The following is a 17,781-nucleotide window of genomic DNA, read 5'->3' as shown; positions in this document are numbered from 1 at the left end:
CAGGGATAAGGGGCCCGCGCTTTATCTAGACTTCATCACTCCATTTTGTGTTTGGATAATTGATCTTCCACCGGTTTTTAATTTAAGCAGCGTTATGGATTCAGACTTTGTAAATGCTAACTAGCGACTGACGACTTTTGCCCCACAGAGCTCATGTTAGAGAGCTGTTTTAGCTAGCTCATCTTTCTTCTTCTTCTTCTTCTTCTTCTTCTGTCTTCTCTCCATCTCAGAATGACTTGTTATTCCTCAAAGTGACCAGCCAGCTGCACCACCTCAGCATCAAGTGCGCCATTCATGTTCTCCACGTCAACAAGTTCAACCCTAACTGCCTCAAGCGAAGGCCCGGCAATGAGGTACAGTCAGCTTTAATTCATTTTTAAATCAGTCAGAACCAGTCTTGTGAATGCAATATCTACAGGGAATTTCTCAAAAATTTGGCACTAACGTCCACTGGGACTGTCTGAGAATACTCTTCATCATCTGGGTTGTGGTTTTCATGAGAATAAAACTAAACCAAAGTCAACTGGACATGTTGTGTTTTCTTTAAGATGTTTCATCCGTGTAGTTTCACCAGTTGTAAAAGAGTTTAGGTTTTTAAAAGGAACATCTGTGGGCTCTGCACACGCAGGTCACTATGACTGCAGCTATGTCTTGTATTCTTGTTCGTACCATAAATAGATGCTGCATGTGTACCAATCAGCCACAACATTATGACCACTGACAGGAGAAGTAAATAACATTGACCATCTTCACAATTTAGCATTCTGCCGGGAAACCTTTGGACCTGGCGTTTATTTGGATGTCGGTTAGACATGTAGCCACACGCAAAAACAGTTTAGGACCAACTCAAAAAAGAACATGTGTGTTTCAGAGCCAGTTCACTCCCAACGAGGTGGTCCAGTGGTCAAACCACCGAGTCATGGAGTGGCTGAGATCTGTGGACCTGGCAGAGTACGCACCGAACCTGAGGGGCAGCGGCGTCCACGGAGGCCTCATAGTGAGTCTCATACAATCAGTCTGTGGAACAAGACGTTAAGAGAGAGCATCTTAACACTATCTCTGGTATCTCTTGTAGATGCTGGAGCCTCGGTTCAACTCCGACTCGATGGCCATGCTGCTCAACATTCCTCCCCAGAAAACGCTGCTGAGGCGCCATTTAAACACCAACTTCAACAACCTGGTGGGAGCTCAGGCTCAGCAGGAGAAGAGGGAGTACACAGAGGCGCCGGGATACACTCCGCTCAGCATCACAGCTAAAGTCAAGGTGAGCAAATTAATAAAGGAGGGACTATTATACATCTAGGAGTAGCGACGCTGCATTACGAGAACACACACACACACAGATAACTCGTCCTTTCTTCTTGCACGATGTGTGAGAGAAAGCACCTTAATCCGTGGCGAGGCCGTGGTGCGTCAGCTCGGTTTAATCTCTGAGCCGTTCGGTGAGTTTAAGCCGGTGAGAGCAGAGTAAAGCCTGGACTGTTCTGCACCTCCTCGCAGCTTTAAGACTCAGCTCTAAGTCTCTCTGTGCTCTGCTTGAGAAAAAAAAAAGAAAAAAAGAAATTAAATCCGCACTTAAAACACAATTCACTCTCGCATTTTAACCATTTATGACCTTGGGGTATTTAGATCTTAAATTTCTTACCCGGTGCAGTAAATATTTACTCGGATGGAGGATACCGCGTGTGCTACCAAGTGATATCCTGTAGTCCCTTTGTGATCATATCACAGTGGCTTTGAGTCAGCAAGTGAAGGCTTAGAGGACACATTTATAGAAGCAGCAATGTCACGCCGCCTCAGATCGCTTTTTACTCACATGCACCAAAAGCACAGGAAGTGTAGAAACTAGAAAACGTCATATACACACATGGCGCTTGGAGGAAATGGAACAAAACGCTAACGCTGTGGGTGTGAGCTGAATTATTACATCAACTGAACATTTTAAAATCTATCTGGGACTGGAGACTGTCGTGTTCATTTTTTATATTTATTTTACTCACAAAGTTGACGTCGTAGTAGTTTGTGTCCATCAGGTGAACAAAGATTCTCAACCTTTTTTTTTTCATTTTTTTTTTTGCTCTGATTTGGCCTCCACCTACTCTTTATTCAGTCTCTAGATAGATTCACTATGTCTGTCCAATGCTGCTTAACAGAGCACGGCTGCAAGTAGGAAACGGTTGTAGTTTGACAAATGTCAATACATCGATAAAGCTCCCAGCTGTAACAACCAGAACAGTGATTGGCAGAAGGACGTTGACATGCTCCATGGAGCTGAGGGGAATGTGGCTCATTGCTGATGCAGGAAATGAGTGATTAGTGCCACTGCTGAGCCGATTGTTCTCATTCTTACAATTAGCTAATTTTAGTGATTTAAAGGTTTTTGAGTCCTTGGCAATTTTCTACATTTCTGCATAAAAAATGACTCACAATTTACCTCTGGTTGGATGTCAACCTGCATTTTGTTGTGAAGAGCCTGCACAACACACGAAGATAATAAAGTTAAATCTAATCTTTAATCTTTTATTTCTCTGCAGCCGAAGAAGTTGGGCTTCTCTAACTTGACTCACCTCAGGAGGAGACGGCCGGACGACTCCACTGACTACGTCTGCCCCATCGAGTCGTCCTCGTCTCAGTCGGGACAGTCTGCGGCGAACGGGGTGCATGTGCGTCCCTACGCTGGCTTCAGAGGCCTGAGCCCCATCCTGGACCGAGAGCCCGACCGCTCCAGGGACCAGGTGGGACCCGAGGACAGCAGAGCTGACCCATCTCCATGACAACAACTGTGACAAGAACAACAACATGGACGACTATGTTGCCGCGCTTGCCATCAGCCAATCAGCTACTTCTGCTACAACTCTGCTTCCTTTGCTTGCAGCCCATTATACCTCAGCCCCCCCTGTCCCCTCCCTGCTCCTCTAAACCCCGCCCATCACCCCGACCCTGTGCCTTATTTTGAAGAGACGCCCGGATAAACCCGACTGACTGGTTCGCAGTCGTGCTGCAGGGTGTTCTAAGACAATAAATCAAGCACACTTGAAGTATTTTAATTTCAGTTCGGGTCAGATGCCTAACTAACCCATCCTCAGCCTCAGACCTGTGCCATGAACCTAACTCCTCACAAGAAAGCCTCTCTCTGGACTCCTGTCACATCACTTCCTGTAACCCATTCAGCATACACAGACATCTCTTGTTGTACAGTATTAAGCCATTACCATTATAATTATAACTATTATTATTATTATTAAACATCTGTGCGCCACCATTAGAAGATTTTTAATGTGTGAGTCGGCTATTGCATAATTAAAAATTTTCTAACCAGTCTGAATACAGTTTGAGATTGTGCAATATTTGCATATGCTAACGGAGGGATTTTATTTAATATTTATGTCACTGCAGAGCAAATTACACAACAGGCATGTTTTGGTTGATCGCTGAGGTGGTGATTTTGTACTGTTATTTTTCATATTTGACTGTAATAGTATTTTTATAGCAAAGGAAATCTGCTAAAGGAATCGAACATGTGCTCATGTAAATGTCAAACAGATTTATCAAATCATTTAATAAACAAAATTATACGTGTGTAAACTCGGGTTCCTTCTTTCGGCACAAAGGACAAACCGGCGTATTTTGGTTGAACAATATACATTATTACGGACATTTATATTTAATAAAGAGCATTACATCCTGTCATCACTATGATAGAGATGTGGTAACAAGATGAAGTAACGGACTCAGTAACCTGCATCAACCACTAACCTGCTTTCACCATCATCATCATCATCCTCCTCACCACCATGGTGGCTGTCATGGCTGCTTATGACACCAGCTTCCAGTCCCCTCCTGGCCTGATCCGAGCCGAGATGGCTGACGATCATCACCATGGTAACATGGGGAGTGCATGTTTGGCTCAGTGTGCGGCTGCAGGTACAATCCTCATGCGTTCACTCACTAATGCATCGCACACGACATACGCACACGGATGCAAACATTCACTATTTGGAAAAAGTGAAAAAGAAACGCGTCGTTTCATTGAAAGTGCCGCGGCAATTTGACGACTGTGTGCTCGTGTGTTGCAGATGGCGACCACGGAGGGAACCATTTTGCAGATAGAAGCTCTGTCTGAAAGCATCAACAACCTCACAGTAAGCACCAACACACAGAGGCTGCTGGTTAATGAGTCGTGCGGCTGATTCACTCACTGGGTAACTGCTCGTTGTCTGCTGTAACAGAAGTTTGAGGCGCTCGGACGGAAAACGGGAGATAATCTGAGGGAGAAGCGTCATTAAAACACCACATATCTCAGTGGAAAGTAATGCTGTGACTGCTAGGGTGAAAGCCACTCGGTGGTACTTTGTTTTATTACTCGCGGTTATTATGCAGACGCCAGCCTCAGTTTCTTTTGCTTCTGTTCTGTTTGCTAAAGTCAGTTAGTAATCGAACCCAGAGGCTTTGTATAGCAAACATGTACATCCACGTCTCCACAGCTGCCTGAAGCTGCATCTGCACTGAAGCCTGGAGATCTTGTAGGAAAGAATTAGAACAAATGTCACACAAAGCATTAGCCGTATTTTATTATTTTATTAGAGAGTTTAATTCAAAGTGAAATACCTTATTTATTATTTTATATACCATTTTCCTGACTGATATATATATTTTTTTACTGCAGATATTTTGAGATGTGACAACATGAAAAGCACAGAACAAGTATTCAGACATTTTATGTTATGACAGTATACATAATGTGCATTTACGAGTAAACAGCTTCGCTTCGCTTTGCTTAGCTTAGCTTGGAATGAAGCCTGTAAAAGAGACCTACATCTAGCCAATATAGCTCTTCTCCACTGCTTACAACCTTTGTGCTAAGCTAAGCTAAGTTCAGCTAAATTAAGATGTAACCTCATATTTTCCATGCCGACATCAGAGTGTCAAACGTCTGATTGAAATATTGGCAAAAAAAAAAAAAAAAAAAAGTGTTTTAATTAGTTTCCTTTAGAGTAGCTCGGTGGATTTTGAGAAAAACATTTTCTGGGTTCCTCAGTTTTAATGCTAAGCTAAGCTAAGGTAACAAGCCCCTAACTGGTTAAAGTATCCCAGAGTATGAATTTGGAAACTTGGAGTACACCAACTTAACTAATGTCTCACAGCTAGAATGTCAAATGTCAAATCCACATGTGCTTTTCCTCGAGGGACATCTCATAATGTCTGCTGCCATGTTTTATGTTGCTTATCTAAAGTGAAGCTGGCTTTGCTCTGACCTGGGATCAGCTTTCCTTAGCCTGATCCTGAAAGACAGTTTTTTGGGATAATTTCCCATGAACCCTTTCCAAATAAGTTTTGCAATTGTGAGCTCACATCTCCATAAATTATGAGAAACTGCCTCTTCAAAATTAAATTTTAAAAGTATGAAGTATTCAAAAATATATCATCTGATTCCAGCTCAGTAGCAAATTTTAACTCCCCAAGCTTTCTAACCCATTGCCACTCCCATGATGCTTTGCCCCCAGTACCTGCTCAGCCGAGACGAGCTGCGGAAGGAGATGAGGAGGTCTCAGACGGCGCTAGTCTGAAGAACGACGACCCGGCGTTGTTTGCTCACTAATGCTGTGAATTAAGCACAGAGACCTGTAGCAACCTGCCTACCATCTGAACTGTACCTCCAGGCCCTGGCCTAACACTGCAGTGTGGAACTGGTCACTTCCACTAGCCACTGATACCTCATGTAACACCGCAGGAGTAGTGGCAGCAACACTTTAAATACAGAGGACTTGGGAGCACAAATGGTTGAGAACAATCAAGGGTCATCTCTCAGGGCTACAGTTCTTATAAGCCTTTATATATTCCCCTATGCAATGTACCCTTTAATGATCACTGCATATTTACTGTGCTAGTAGATCAACAGGGAGAACAGGGTCAGATGAAATGCCTCCTGGTTAACAACAACAATATGCAAAGTAGTGCACATGAGTACTGGAGATGGAAGAAAATTCATAAAGACCTCAAGCACACTGCAAATATTAGTTGGTTCAGCCACTTTTCTTAAGGTGAGAATAGCAAAAAAGAAACAGGATGAAATGCTGATTTGACAACTCACAAGAAAGGAAACACCTAAAGTATGTTGGAAAAAAAACAACTGTTGGAGACATAATGTGAAATGAGAACATGGGACATAATCTAAACTTAAAGCTAACCACTGGGAGTTTGTTTCAATAACAAAACAACAAATTGATTACAACTGATAACAAGAAGATTGTGAGAATAGTATACAGGGAAACATGCCTGGGAATCAAGACAATAATTAATAAGGTCACAAGCCATTGAATAAAGAATATAACAAGGATGGAGTTGAAGATAATGCAAGACGGAAACAGATAAGTGGGTGGCAACAAATGACAAGAAAACATGCATTAACAGTCTTGCTAGGAAGGTAGAAGCAGCAGCTTTAAAATGACCAAAGTAATCTCTAGAAAACACCAAACTGCACACAAGTAGACCTAGATACCAAAACAGTTCCAGCATTAAGCAATTATTCATTAAACCCATGGAGTTTCTACCCAGAACCAAGTTCTGGGTTCAAGTTCTACACAGTTCACAATTGTCTGGAAGAGAAATAAACTACACCACTGGCATAACAATCCCTAAGGAGGGAGCTTGCAGCTTGCAGCTATGCAACACACTTGCCAATGCTTGGCGATATTCAGACGACTTTTGAAACAGACGAAACACAGGTTAGAAAGGATTTGAACATACCAGTATCCACAGACTCAGACCGTGGCGAGTGCACCAATTAACAACAGAAACAACTTTGATCATCAAGAACTTTTATAACAACTTCCAATATAAAGTAGGGATCGAAGCGGAGGTTATGAACTTCAATATCAAGAAGTCAGTGCCAATCAAGGAGGATGAAGACCTTTCAGTTTCACATAATTGGGACTAGGTGTGGTCAGATGGGATGGTGGGGCTTCCAGCAACATCCAGAGTAGTTTAAACACAGCATTGATTATCTTCTGCACCATGAACAGTGTCAACCTAGGCTTTCACAAAATTCGCGATTCAAAAATCAGAAGAAATCAAGGAATCTTCTGTCCAAGGACCATCCATAAAGTAGAACTGTTAACCAGGTAAGGAAAAGAGAACATGGGCACCTTCTGATGTAGTGATGTTGAAGGAGTATAGTATATGACAGTTGGAGGGTTACACACAGGATTCTAGACATTCACACCAAATACCTAGTAGAATACAGATAATCTTCTGCCCAAGGACCATCTGTAAAGGACAGTCGCTAACCAGATATGGAAAAGAGAACATGAACGCCATTCTGATGGAAATGGCAGAGATGTTGAAGGAGTAACGGCCTTTATGATCATGAAGACTCAGCTCTGGTGGCTCAGGATCAAGGACCAAGAAAGCAATTTTTGTTGGTGCATAAAACGCAAGAAGAATGTTGATCAGTTAGATGATGAAGATGAAACAAAATAAATAAATCTATTAGAGTCTGGCTGCCATTATAGCTGGACTTAAACAGTAAATGGTGCAGACACAGACTGTATACTGTGCAAACATTTAAGCAAAATTGTTCATTTGACCCCCTTCTCCCCAATGCAGCACTGTTTTATGGTATGTGTTAGTTTGTAATATGATGATCCTATAATTTTAAGGATGAAGAAAAATGTCAAAATCTAATTTTATGAGGACTATATTACATATACAACTACACCAATGACAGCAGACCAGTACAGTAGGATGGTTGATATTTTGTGGACAAAATAATAAAAAAAAAGTTTGGTGAACTGGTTTCTCAGACATCCTGTTTAGGGATTTGAAAAGAACCTCAAGCTATTGAAGAACAGAACATACAACAAACTGTAGTGTACAAGCATGTAATGCCACAGCTACACAGTAAACACACAGCTATACAGCTTCTCACAAAAAAAGACCTAATCTTGACAAGAAATGTCACCCCTAACCTAGATGTTCCTCCTAACCATCCAATTTACCATTCCCCACCTTTTCATGCATTAAAGCAAATTTATAATATTACCAGAAGCTGCTGACCCAACCTACATGTCCTCACTGGCCCCTCTTTCTGAAGGCAGTTAAGCTTTTTGTTTACCCATTAAACCCTTCAGGCTTTCCTCACTGCTCACGCTGCTTCTTATTATTGACTGGTAAGTTGAGTCTTTTGTTGACTTACCTAAAGTTTGACAGGTTACAAGCACCACACCCATGCTATCGTCAGAAACTCCCCTTCTATAGAAAATCCTCTTTATTCTCCTGAAAGTCTTGTCCACAACAGGACACCCGAGACTGACCTTCACATAAAGACACATTTAGGTACTTTGTATCTCATCAGGGCAGGGGAACAACGCAGAGGGCAGGTAGTGGACTGGGAACTGCAGAAAATTCCAGACCCATCCTGGTGAGTATTTTTTATATTTGCAGCTAAAGGACAAGGCTATTTGTATAGTAGTAGCCTTTCATTGATCATTTCTAGGGTTCAAATGGTGTCAAAGTAATGTATTCACTGTTAAATTAAGGAATGGGCAGTAATTGGTTGAGTAATGGTTCCATATGGTAGCATACTTTGACTCAGACTTTGTTTTGTTGCTCAAGAGCGCAACTATCAGCACACAAGAGTTAAAGATTACCAACCATATGTTCATCTCAGCTTGTGTTTTATATTGTAATGGTATCTTTCTAGTGCATCAGGGAGACCACCCTCTGATCTCCTGCCCTCCATCATCAGTCCACGATGGGTCAGAAAATCAGCAAAGCAAACACCAGCTTCTTGCCCTCTTTTAAGTTCAACTCATCCAAGCAACCAGCCCCCAATCAGAACCCGCCCAAACCAAGCATTTTTGCCACGCTGAAGAGACCCCCTGCTGCTAAGCCCAATGATTTCATACCCCTTTACAGCGACTGCATCGCCACCGCTTCGACCAGAACCCAGGAGTACCTTACCTTCAAAGATCCAGAGAACAAGTTCCACCCGAGCCCTGAGGTGCTCACTCAGGTAGATACTTCCATGATTAAAGTACTTATCCAAGAAACTCAGCTTTAGAGTAGCCATTAAAACATGTCGTCCTCCAACAGGTCTTCCTGATGACCTACATAACTCAGAGCGTCAACCTCAACTTAACAGACACCTTCAACTGCACGGCCATGACACCCGAGCAGCGCATCCTCCTGGGTGCCGACTGGGTTTGGGCCGTGCTGGAGAAGCCTACCAAGAACCCTAAAATCCAAATTGCTGTGCAGGTCCTACATCTACCAGAGAGGGAGGAAGCAGAGGAGAAGACAGCCTCCCTGGAGGCTTGCAGCGAATCTGTCCAAATAGCCCAGATGGAGTCCAGCAACAAGAACATGTACGAGAAGCTGGTGGACTTCTGCGCCTCCATCGGCAAGGACTGCTATGCCCTCTTCTTGTTCTTGGGTAGAAAAAATGACAAGGATAACATTTATGGCGTCCTCAGCAACAACTTTGATGCAGCCATCGGGAAGTGCAACAAGATCGATCGAGCTTTGATCGAGAACTTCTTCAAAGGCTCGAGGTATCTCCATACACCTACAGGAATGATGCAGGCAATTGTCACCAAAAAAGGGGATGATTCTCTCACTCTCATGATTAAATTCTGTTGAACCAAAAACCCACAATACCAGACCACAGTAATGCGCGTTGTGTGATAGGAAGCTACTGATATAGTCTTCATAGAGAGAGGGGCTTTTCTGGTCATTTTCAGTATATCAGTGTATAGACTGAAGCATTCTGCTGTTTACGTACAGTCCCTTTCTAACAACCCAGTCCAATGTCTTACTCTAAAACAAGTAACTGCAGTTATATTTGTCTTTACATAAGTTTTATAGGGGAACTGGAAAGCTAGAATGTAATCTCAAATGGTGTGTTTTACTCTTTTTTGTTTTGTCAGTTGCAGGTATTTTATGATCTGTATTAGACAATGTGATCTTAAATGTTAAAACATAGGAAATGCTTTATACATTTTTACTTGTCAAATTGGTGCAACTTATAACAATGTGTTATTAGCTGCACTTTTGCTTTCTATTGAAGTGTTCCAGTGAGGCGTGACAGTGGCTGCATTTACATGGACAATATTTCTTCTGTACTGACTGATATCATTCCGATCAGAGATTCCAACTTAACTGTTCATGTGGGCGCTGAATATGTATGTGCTGTGTTTACATATCCCAAAAGCATAAACCACTATGGAACTTTACTGACAAAGTGGTTGTGGCTGTGGGGGCTCAAATCTGCAGGAATTAGTTTTACAATTTTAGGGTTAGAGTTAGAAGATGGCCAAGATGTTTCCATCCTTTTGACACTTGTTTGGACAAGTGGTTGTTTTTCTACCTACATATTTCTGTCCATCCTTGAAACCTGTCACCTGATGTTTAATACAAACATGCTAAAAACGAATGGATTTATTCCAACCACAGAGAAAACCAGCATGGTTTTGCATGGTTATTGGATCAGATTTTACTATTGAACAGATTACCACCCTCTACAGCTGATTGAAAATGAGTTTGTATCCAAATTATTAGCGCTCCATGCAAACGCAGCCATTGTAACATAAAAACCACATCGGGATTTTGAAACCGTGTTAGAGCACAAGTTTCATGATGCATTTATGAATGAAGGTGCTGTAAAGTTTACCTATTATTTGGGTACAATGCCACAGTACAGTTTAAAGAAAGAGTTCATTAATTAATTGTAAAACTAATCAGATTCAAGGAATTTGAATTTAAATTATGTAGTAGCAACTGTAAGTGACTTACTGATGTCAACATTACATATAAATAAGTAACCAAAAAGCCTGACTGATTACATTTTTTTATTTGTAAAAAAAAAAAAAAAAAGTGACGTTCTTCGATGAATAAACTGTCAAAAAATAGTATTTATTTAAGACCGTCTATTTCAGTACTGTAAACAAATGTCCAATATGAAGGCACATTAATGGATCCACTTCTTCTACTACAAACAAGATCTTTAAAAAGGCACAAAAACACAACACTCAAAAGGTGGAATGACGTAATAATTCACATTTAAGCTTCATCTCAAAAAGGGTGATGCTTGTTTTTATTGTAAGTGATTCCTATAGCCGTCTTTAAGGTTCAAGATAAAAGCACCAGGTATAATCATGGAGTTATAACTGTAAACTGTGGTGTTAACATTTAGTCTTATTCACTATTTTTTAATCACAGGAATGTTTTCAGACAGAAATTACATTAATTAAAGACTAAACACGGAGTCCATCATAGTTCATCCTTCATTTCTTTTTTGTGGCTTTCACGTTGACATGCGCATGCCGCCGTGTGGTCGTCCGGTTGAGGCACCAGCTCCATGTCTGGGTGTCGCTCCGGCCGTCCCTTCTGTCGCTCCGAGTACATGTGCAGCACTTTGTAGTAGTAGCAGTAGAGCCTGCTGGGCTGCAGCAGCTCCCTGGCTGCTGCCTGCCCCGCTAGGGCGATCTCCTGTGCTTCGGCATCATTCCCTTTGGCCCATTTGATTTTTTCCAAGAGGTCTGAAAGGTTTCTCTTCACATCAACGTAGTGAGCACCTGCCTTCAGGCGGCTGTAGAAATGTTCATAATACTGAGAGTCCTGCTTCAAGACCAGACTGTTCCCGAGCATCAGGTAAGGAAACCGATACGCTGCAACCGTTCCATCCACATTCACCTGGTATTTATACTGCAAGAGAGTGGAAAGGGTCACTATTTTTAATTAAGTGTTTCCAAAAACAATGGCAACTTGTAAGTATCTGGTGATTAACAAACTAGAGCTTAATCTAACTTTTCTTTTAGCTTTGTATCTTCTTATACCATGACCTGGATGACTGAGAACTTTCACGCAATTTAAAGTGTTAATTATCTAATGCTGCAAATCTTCACATTACATGTAAATAAGAAGCTAAAAAGCCTCACGGAGAAAAGTTTGCACAACTGTATATTTAAGCTCAGAGATAAGGCAATAATAAGAGAAAACATTCATGTAATAAAATATTTAGATAACTACCTTGAAGAAGTCAAAGAACCCGACGAGCGGCGCTTTTCCCACATGTTTCTCCCTGTCTCTGAAGAAGAACCAACCGGTGATGCCTGCGTCCAGCAGCTCTGGGTTTGCCTTGGACAGGGAGACCAGCTGGAGACGCTCCTCTCGACTGTCCCGACCACGGAAAAACGCCCGCTCGGTTTTATTTGTCCACGGAGGACCTGGTAAGAGGTTGTCCGCATGGTACCAAAATAGACGATGAGAAATGTGTGGAAATAAAACAAAAGAAAGAAAAGCAAAAAGCTAGATCAACTTCTATTATACTTATAAAGGTATGAAGGGGCAATAATAGACTGACAACGCTGGATAAAATGAATGTGAGAAATGTCCATTTTAAGGATGAAACTGTTTAATAAGTGACGTAGAATAAAAACTTGATAAATCTGGGGTGAGACCAAAACTTCTTTAGAAAACAGAGAAAAGTATATCTCATTATAGACTTTTAGTGTTGTCTCCTTTATTTACTCCAGACCTCATGTAATTTTCCATTTTGACAATGTCCCTAGACAAATACACTTTAAATCATGGGTCTTCAACAGGGAGTATTGCACAACAGGCACTACAGGGGTCACAATTTCTTTGATTGATTAGACATTTTTATATTTATTTAAAATTTTCCCTGACAAATTTAAATGTCTTTAAATACATATTAACATGAATCCAACATATCTTAGTGAAGGGATAAAGGATAGATTAATACTGAATGCAAAGTGATATATTTATAAATAGCACTCTCTTACTCATAGTTTATTTTCTACTAAAAACTGTGACCATATAAAAAAAAAAAGTTCTAAATCTAAATACAAGGCTATAGATTTATATAAAACGTTAAACTTAACAAAAACTCAGAGAAGATTCACAACAACACATCAGTGCATTTTCCTTGGGATCTTTTATGTAAGCACAATGTAAACATACAAGGACCCGGAAGTGAACCTTGTGGTGCCCCCTGGTCGAAAAAAGGAGCAGAAAGTAGATTCTTCTTCCCATGTTTTTGGGCGCACTACTACATGATTGTGTTTCTATGACCCTGTAACTGCAATCTTCACAATCCCAGGCAGAATAACAAAATACAAACTTAGGTAGCAATAGAGTAAAAATCACAAACCAACAGTCAAACTCAGTTAACTCAAGAATCTGAACTGGGAATAAAAACTATAACTCATATTACACTGCAGTGTTTTCATTTATATTTGAAGCAGCTCCTTTTTTTGCTGTGCTTTCACTGCTGCGTCCCCCTCTGTGCAAAAGTTTATGTTTTTGTCCAATATTAGTTTGTCCAAAACCAATAAATGTCTTAAAACCTCTGTGGTCGATGTTATTGAAAGCTTTAAATCAGTAAAAACTGCTGCGCTGTGTAGATCTGAACATGTCAGCAAAGAGACAAATAAATAAACTGTCCTCATAAACCTGACAGCTGTCCACCATAAATATACCCCACTGTATTACTACAGCAAGACCAACAGAGGCTCAGGAGAGGGTGACTTACCTGTGTTGCCTTGGACAGACAGCAGGTCATTGGTGACGCCCCTCAAGGTCTCCAGGGTGGAGTGTGTGACCTCGTAGGTGGGGAGGACGATGTCACGGGTGTCTGTGGAGCCACACCAGGACAAGACCGGCACGGCGTCCGCCCTCCTCGTCTCCAGCGGCCAGTCGCCCACGTTGATGTAAAACTCCACGTCAGGAAGCCTCACCTTCAGCAGCAGAATAAGGATTGAAATGGTTGTAAAGATTTAGGCTGGATTTAAAGAAAAAAATATTTCACGATTCAAACTGATCTGTATTTGAAAGATTGGATATTAATTCATAAAATTCTTGGACATAGTTTTTTTAAATACATACACGATGCAGCTATCCCAGAATCCAGAATACAGAATTTGACATTCTTGCATAAAAAATAACTCAAAACTGCAGCGGATTTTCACAAAAGTCATGAAAGTAGACAAAGAGAAGTCAAAAATTGACTTTTCAAAAGAAAAGTCAATAAAATGAATCTGAAAGCGAATATTGGGTCTGAAAGAGGATGTGTGTCAGCATTTTGGATTTTAAAATGTACGATGACGGAGAAGAGCTGGACAACAGAAAAGCCACATGCAAGATGTGAAACTAGAGGTAAAACATTGGGGAAATGTCACAAATATTTGAAAATGTCTTTGATAACCAAGCCTACCTTCCTCGTTAGAGACAGCAGCATTTCATCGGAGAACATCTTGAAGTCGGTGTATCTGCCCAGTGTGCGCCGGTACACCTGGTTGTCAATGATGGCGTAGTGAATGAGTCCTCCTCTGTTGGCGAACCTCTGAGGCCCTTCCTGTCTGAGGTGCTGCAGGTCGATGGTGGGAAAAGACTTGAAGTCGTCCAGAATCTGCGGCTCGTCAGCGGGACAGTGCATGACGCTATTCCAGACAGAGGCATCGGGCTCGGGACAGTCACAGTATTCATGATACACCGGGCCTGGAGGGAGATAAGAGGGTAGCATTTACTAGACGTAAACCAGACACTTGTGTGCAAATCTTATACCTGGTAAGTTAAGCTGGTTTGCGTTTGACAAAAGGGGTTTCTGGACTGAAACTGAATCTTCTGAGTCAAATTTGTGATTTTAGACTTCACAAATGAACAAAAACTGACTGGTTAACTGTGATAATAATAACCTTTATTTCTGTAGCACTTTCCAGATAAATTTCAAAGAGCTTCATAGCGACATAAAAATCTGCAGTTAATAAGAAAAATGAAGAATTAAAAGAAAAATAATAATAAAAAAAAAGAAATACAGTTAAGAACTTAATTAAAATCTCAATTAAAATTAACTTATAAGTAAAAAAACAAAAAACAAAGCATGATTTAAGTAGAGACTTAAATGTGATTTGACCTGATTTCCTCAGGCAGATCACTCCACAACCACGAGGTCCTAAACTCAACTTTTGTTTACAACTGGGACCCTGGAACAGACAGAATAAATCTCTGCCCGAGGATCTCAAGGTACGTGCCAGCATTATAATTTATCAGTTAGATCTTAAAATCAATTCTAAAATGTAAAACATGGAAGCCAGTGGAGAGGAGTTTGATCTCTTATCCTGGTTCTGGATAAAAGCCTCTCATTTTTGATGACTTTTACAACAAACCTTGCATGGTGTAGGGGGACTTGGCCACAGGGGCGTCTTGGTGGAGGACTTGGATCTTCAGGCCCTTCGCCGCAGTGCCGTAGAGTCGGTACCTCATCAGGAAGGACCCGTCCCCTCTGTCCAGAGGCGGGGGAACGTGGATGCGGATGTGCTCATTCTTGTCCAGTGGACTTATCTTCACTTTAAACGTATCTTTACCTGAACAGAACATGTACAACAACATCCAGTTACATCTCAACGTTAGATCAATTTACTACATTTTACAGACACAGTTTTTTGTTTGGTTTTTTTTGTAATTTTTGGTTGTTTGACATTGACATTGTTGACATTAACGTACCCCTAAAGCTCTGACCCTGACGCTAGAATCGTCCCTGATTTGCACCTTGTGGAGACTCCTCTGTATTTGCTCTAGTGACGTCTCCTCTTTATAGTGGACCTGAATAAAAACACGTCCACCTCCTGCTGAGTATTCTTCACTTCACCAGATGGTGCAAATGAGTTTTTCTTTATCATGGAAAGGATCCAGAGAACATCCACCATGGTTGACTTGTCAAAATCTACTGTTGCCTCTCTGATGGGTTTGTGTTTCATTTTTTTATTTCAGCCTCTACATTGACTCCGATAAAGTTTTCTCTTTATGGTAGATAACAACAGGTCTATCTCCTGTTGAGCGTTTTTCGCTTGAAAAGATGTTGTAAAGGGGGTCTTGTTTTACCCTAGAAATGACCCTTATCTGGCCCCGTTGATAAGTAAAAGCCTAACAATCCTGTTATCTCTAATCTACGATTTGTTTTTGCAGCTTCTGTATTTGCTCGGGTGACGTCTTCTCTTGATGGTAGACTTAGACAAGACACACCTACCTTCCACGAAGTGTACTTAACTTGGTTGGTTGTTGCAAAGGTTTGTTATCTTTGTCCACATCTACCATGCCTGCTACCTCTCTGAAGGATTTGTTGTGTTTTTTTGCTGCCTCTATGTTAATCCTGGTGAAGTCTTGTCTTTGTGGTAGACGTGGTTAAAAATAAGTCCACACCCTGCAAAGCGTTATTAACTTTACCACATTTCTTTACTGTGGAAAGCATCTTGAGATCATCCGTCACTGTCGTCCACTCCTACTGTCTCTTCTATTTCTCACAAGGATTTGGGTTTCATTTCATTTGCATTGAGAGCTCCTGTTTCAATGCAAATTCCACACCGGGAAACAACTTCAGGCCATTCTCCCACTCAGCCGAGTAAGAAATAATAAAAGGAATATCCCACATCTGTCTCTAAAAGCTTTCTAATCACTTTTAAGCCACTGAATACAAGTGACTGTGTATAAAAGTTACTGAAATTCCTTCACGTTCCCTCCAATTTGCATGAGAATACTCTAAAGTGAAAGCTGGGGGGCTGCATTTCAGATATTGTGATAAACAGCCATGTTCACATGCTACAGGTTATGCAATTAAACCTGGATATGTGAGCATTGTCAGTCAATTATGGCCCTTATACACTTTCATTGGGTTTAGGTGGTTAAATAAAAATAAATATACATATATATAAAAGGATGAAGAACCCGGGATTTATCTTTAGGGTTTGACCGTCTATGAGCCGATTTACCTGGAGACAAAGTCAGGTTTTGTCCCTTGGCATCGACCGCCTGGATGTAGAAGTAGCGGACAGGTAACACCGTGTCGGGGTTCAGTCCTGGACCCCAGACGAGACATCTCTCCGGGCTGATTCCTTCACCGCCACATGCCGGGAAGTTGGAGCTAATAAATACAACTAAAAACACGAAGCGACTAAATAACCCACTGCGAAATGACTCGAGCGGGTGCACGGTTCGTTTGCACCCCATCTTCCTCCAGCTGCCGCTTGTTAAACGCCCGAAGTCATTAAATATTGAGGATAAAGTTTAGCTGTAAACTCCTAAGCCGACATGTTGGCGACGAGGGACACGCCCACTGTGACTGGTGGCGCCTTCGCGGGACGTCGGAAATGATGCGCGCGGATCTTGAATGCCCCACTGAAGACGTATATATCGCTCAGATTTGATTAAACGCCTCTAAATAAATTTCCCTCAAGCTTCTAATCGCTTCTGGCTAAAGGCTGGGTATAAATCAGCCTGTGAAATCACAGTTTATGAGGAAAACGAGATTATTTAATTTGAGTTTCCAGTGGAGAAAGTATGAGGATGTTAAATACACTGTAAAAAAAAAAAAAAAGATCAAAATGATAATCAAATTCGTACTGTGCAAGCTTCCCTTACTAACAACACTAAATAAATACAAACAAATTAAAATCATGATTTATGTGTTAAATGATTACTGAAATCTAATTAAACTATCGTCCAGTTATTTCAGTTCAACTTGCACAGACTGTCGTGCTTATCGTGTTATGACGATAATCAAATGCATTTTAATGCAGAAATGTTCACATAACTGTGGACTAAGAGTATGCATCTAAAATACTCAAGTGAAGTACAAGTATCCCAGACTGGTAGTAGAGTAACTAACTGGTTAGTGTACTATATATATTGTAAGTTTAGGTGTAGACCATGCCTTATGCAGACTTTTAAAAACTGCTAACAGCTGCTATTGTAGCCATGACCACGTAC

At 41.1% G+C, this 17,781-nt stretch overlaps 2 protein-coding genes across 19 annotated transcripts in view; one reads left to right on the top strand and one right to left on the bottom strand.

Annotated features, from left to right (window-relative positions):
* The window catches only part of ppfibp2b (PPFIA binding protein 2b), an 80,269-nt gene extending 71,396 nt beyond the window's left edge, over positions 1–8,873 (top strand). For 16 of the 18 annotated variants that reach the window (XM_047597123.1, XM_047597122.1, XM_047597120.1 and 13 more), the window contains 7 exons: positions 231–353; positions 872–997; positions 1,076–1,264; positions 2,535–2,735; positions 4,077–4,142; positions 8,354–8,419; positions 8,702–8,873. In XM_047597123.1, the coding sequence (XP_047453079.1) occupies positions 231–353; positions 872–997; positions 1,076–1,264; positions 2,535–2,735; positions 4,077–4,142; positions 8,354–8,419; positions 8,702–8,725 (795 nt within the window). In that variant the 3' untranslated portion in view covers positions 8,726–8,873. Of the gene's footprint in view, positions 1–230; positions 354–871; positions 998–1,075; positions 1,265–2,534; positions 2,736–4,076; positions 4,143–5,504; positions 8,420–8,701 lie in introns of those variants that run through there. The other 2 variants (XM_047597109.1, XM_047597125.1) reach the window with 2 other exon arrangements.
* A 1,989-nt stretch (positions 8,874–10,862) lies between these two features.
* poglut3 (protein O-glucosyltransferase 3) lies at positions 10,863–17,173 on the bottom strand. The gene is made up of 6 exons (XM_047597129.1): positions 16,785–17,173; positions 15,186–15,383; positions 14,234–14,517; positions 13,553–13,757; positions 12,028–12,224; positions 10,863–11,703 (listed from the first exon to the last, which is right to left on the bottom strand). The coding sequence occupies exons 1-6, from the start codon at positions 17,020–17,022 to the stop codon at positions 11,269–11,271; spliced, it is 1,557 nt and encodes a 518-aa protein (XP_047453085.1). The 5' UTR covers positions 17,023–17,173; the 3' UTR covers positions 10,863–11,268.
* Positions 17,174–17,781: the final 608 nt, after the last annotated feature.

Source organism: Mugil cephalus, chromosome 10, assembly GCF_022458985.1.
Source record: "Mugil cephalus isolate CIBA_MC_2020 chromosome 10, CIBA_Mcephalus_1.1, whole genome shotgun sequence".
NCBI lineage: Eukaryota > Metazoa > Chordata > Actinopteri > Mugiliformes > Mugilidae > Mugil > Mugil cephalus.
This window is presented reverse-complemented; position numbering and strand designations above follow the sequence as displayed.

Bases quoted from the DNA above. Each gene is read 5' to 3' on its own strand.
- poglut3 (XM_047597129.1), bottom strand. From the start codon at position 17,022: ATGGGGTGCAAACGAACCGTGCACCCGCTCGAGTCATTTCGCAGTGGG. The intron at 14,518-15,185 runs GTTTGTTGTAAA...ATCTCCCTCCAG, and splicing joins GTCCCCCTACACCATGCAAG to GCCCGGTGTATCATGAATAC. The intron at 12,225-13,552 runs GTAAGTCACCCT...ACCTCTTACCAG, and splicing joins GTCTGTCCAAGGCAACACAG to GTCCTCCGTGGACAAATAAA.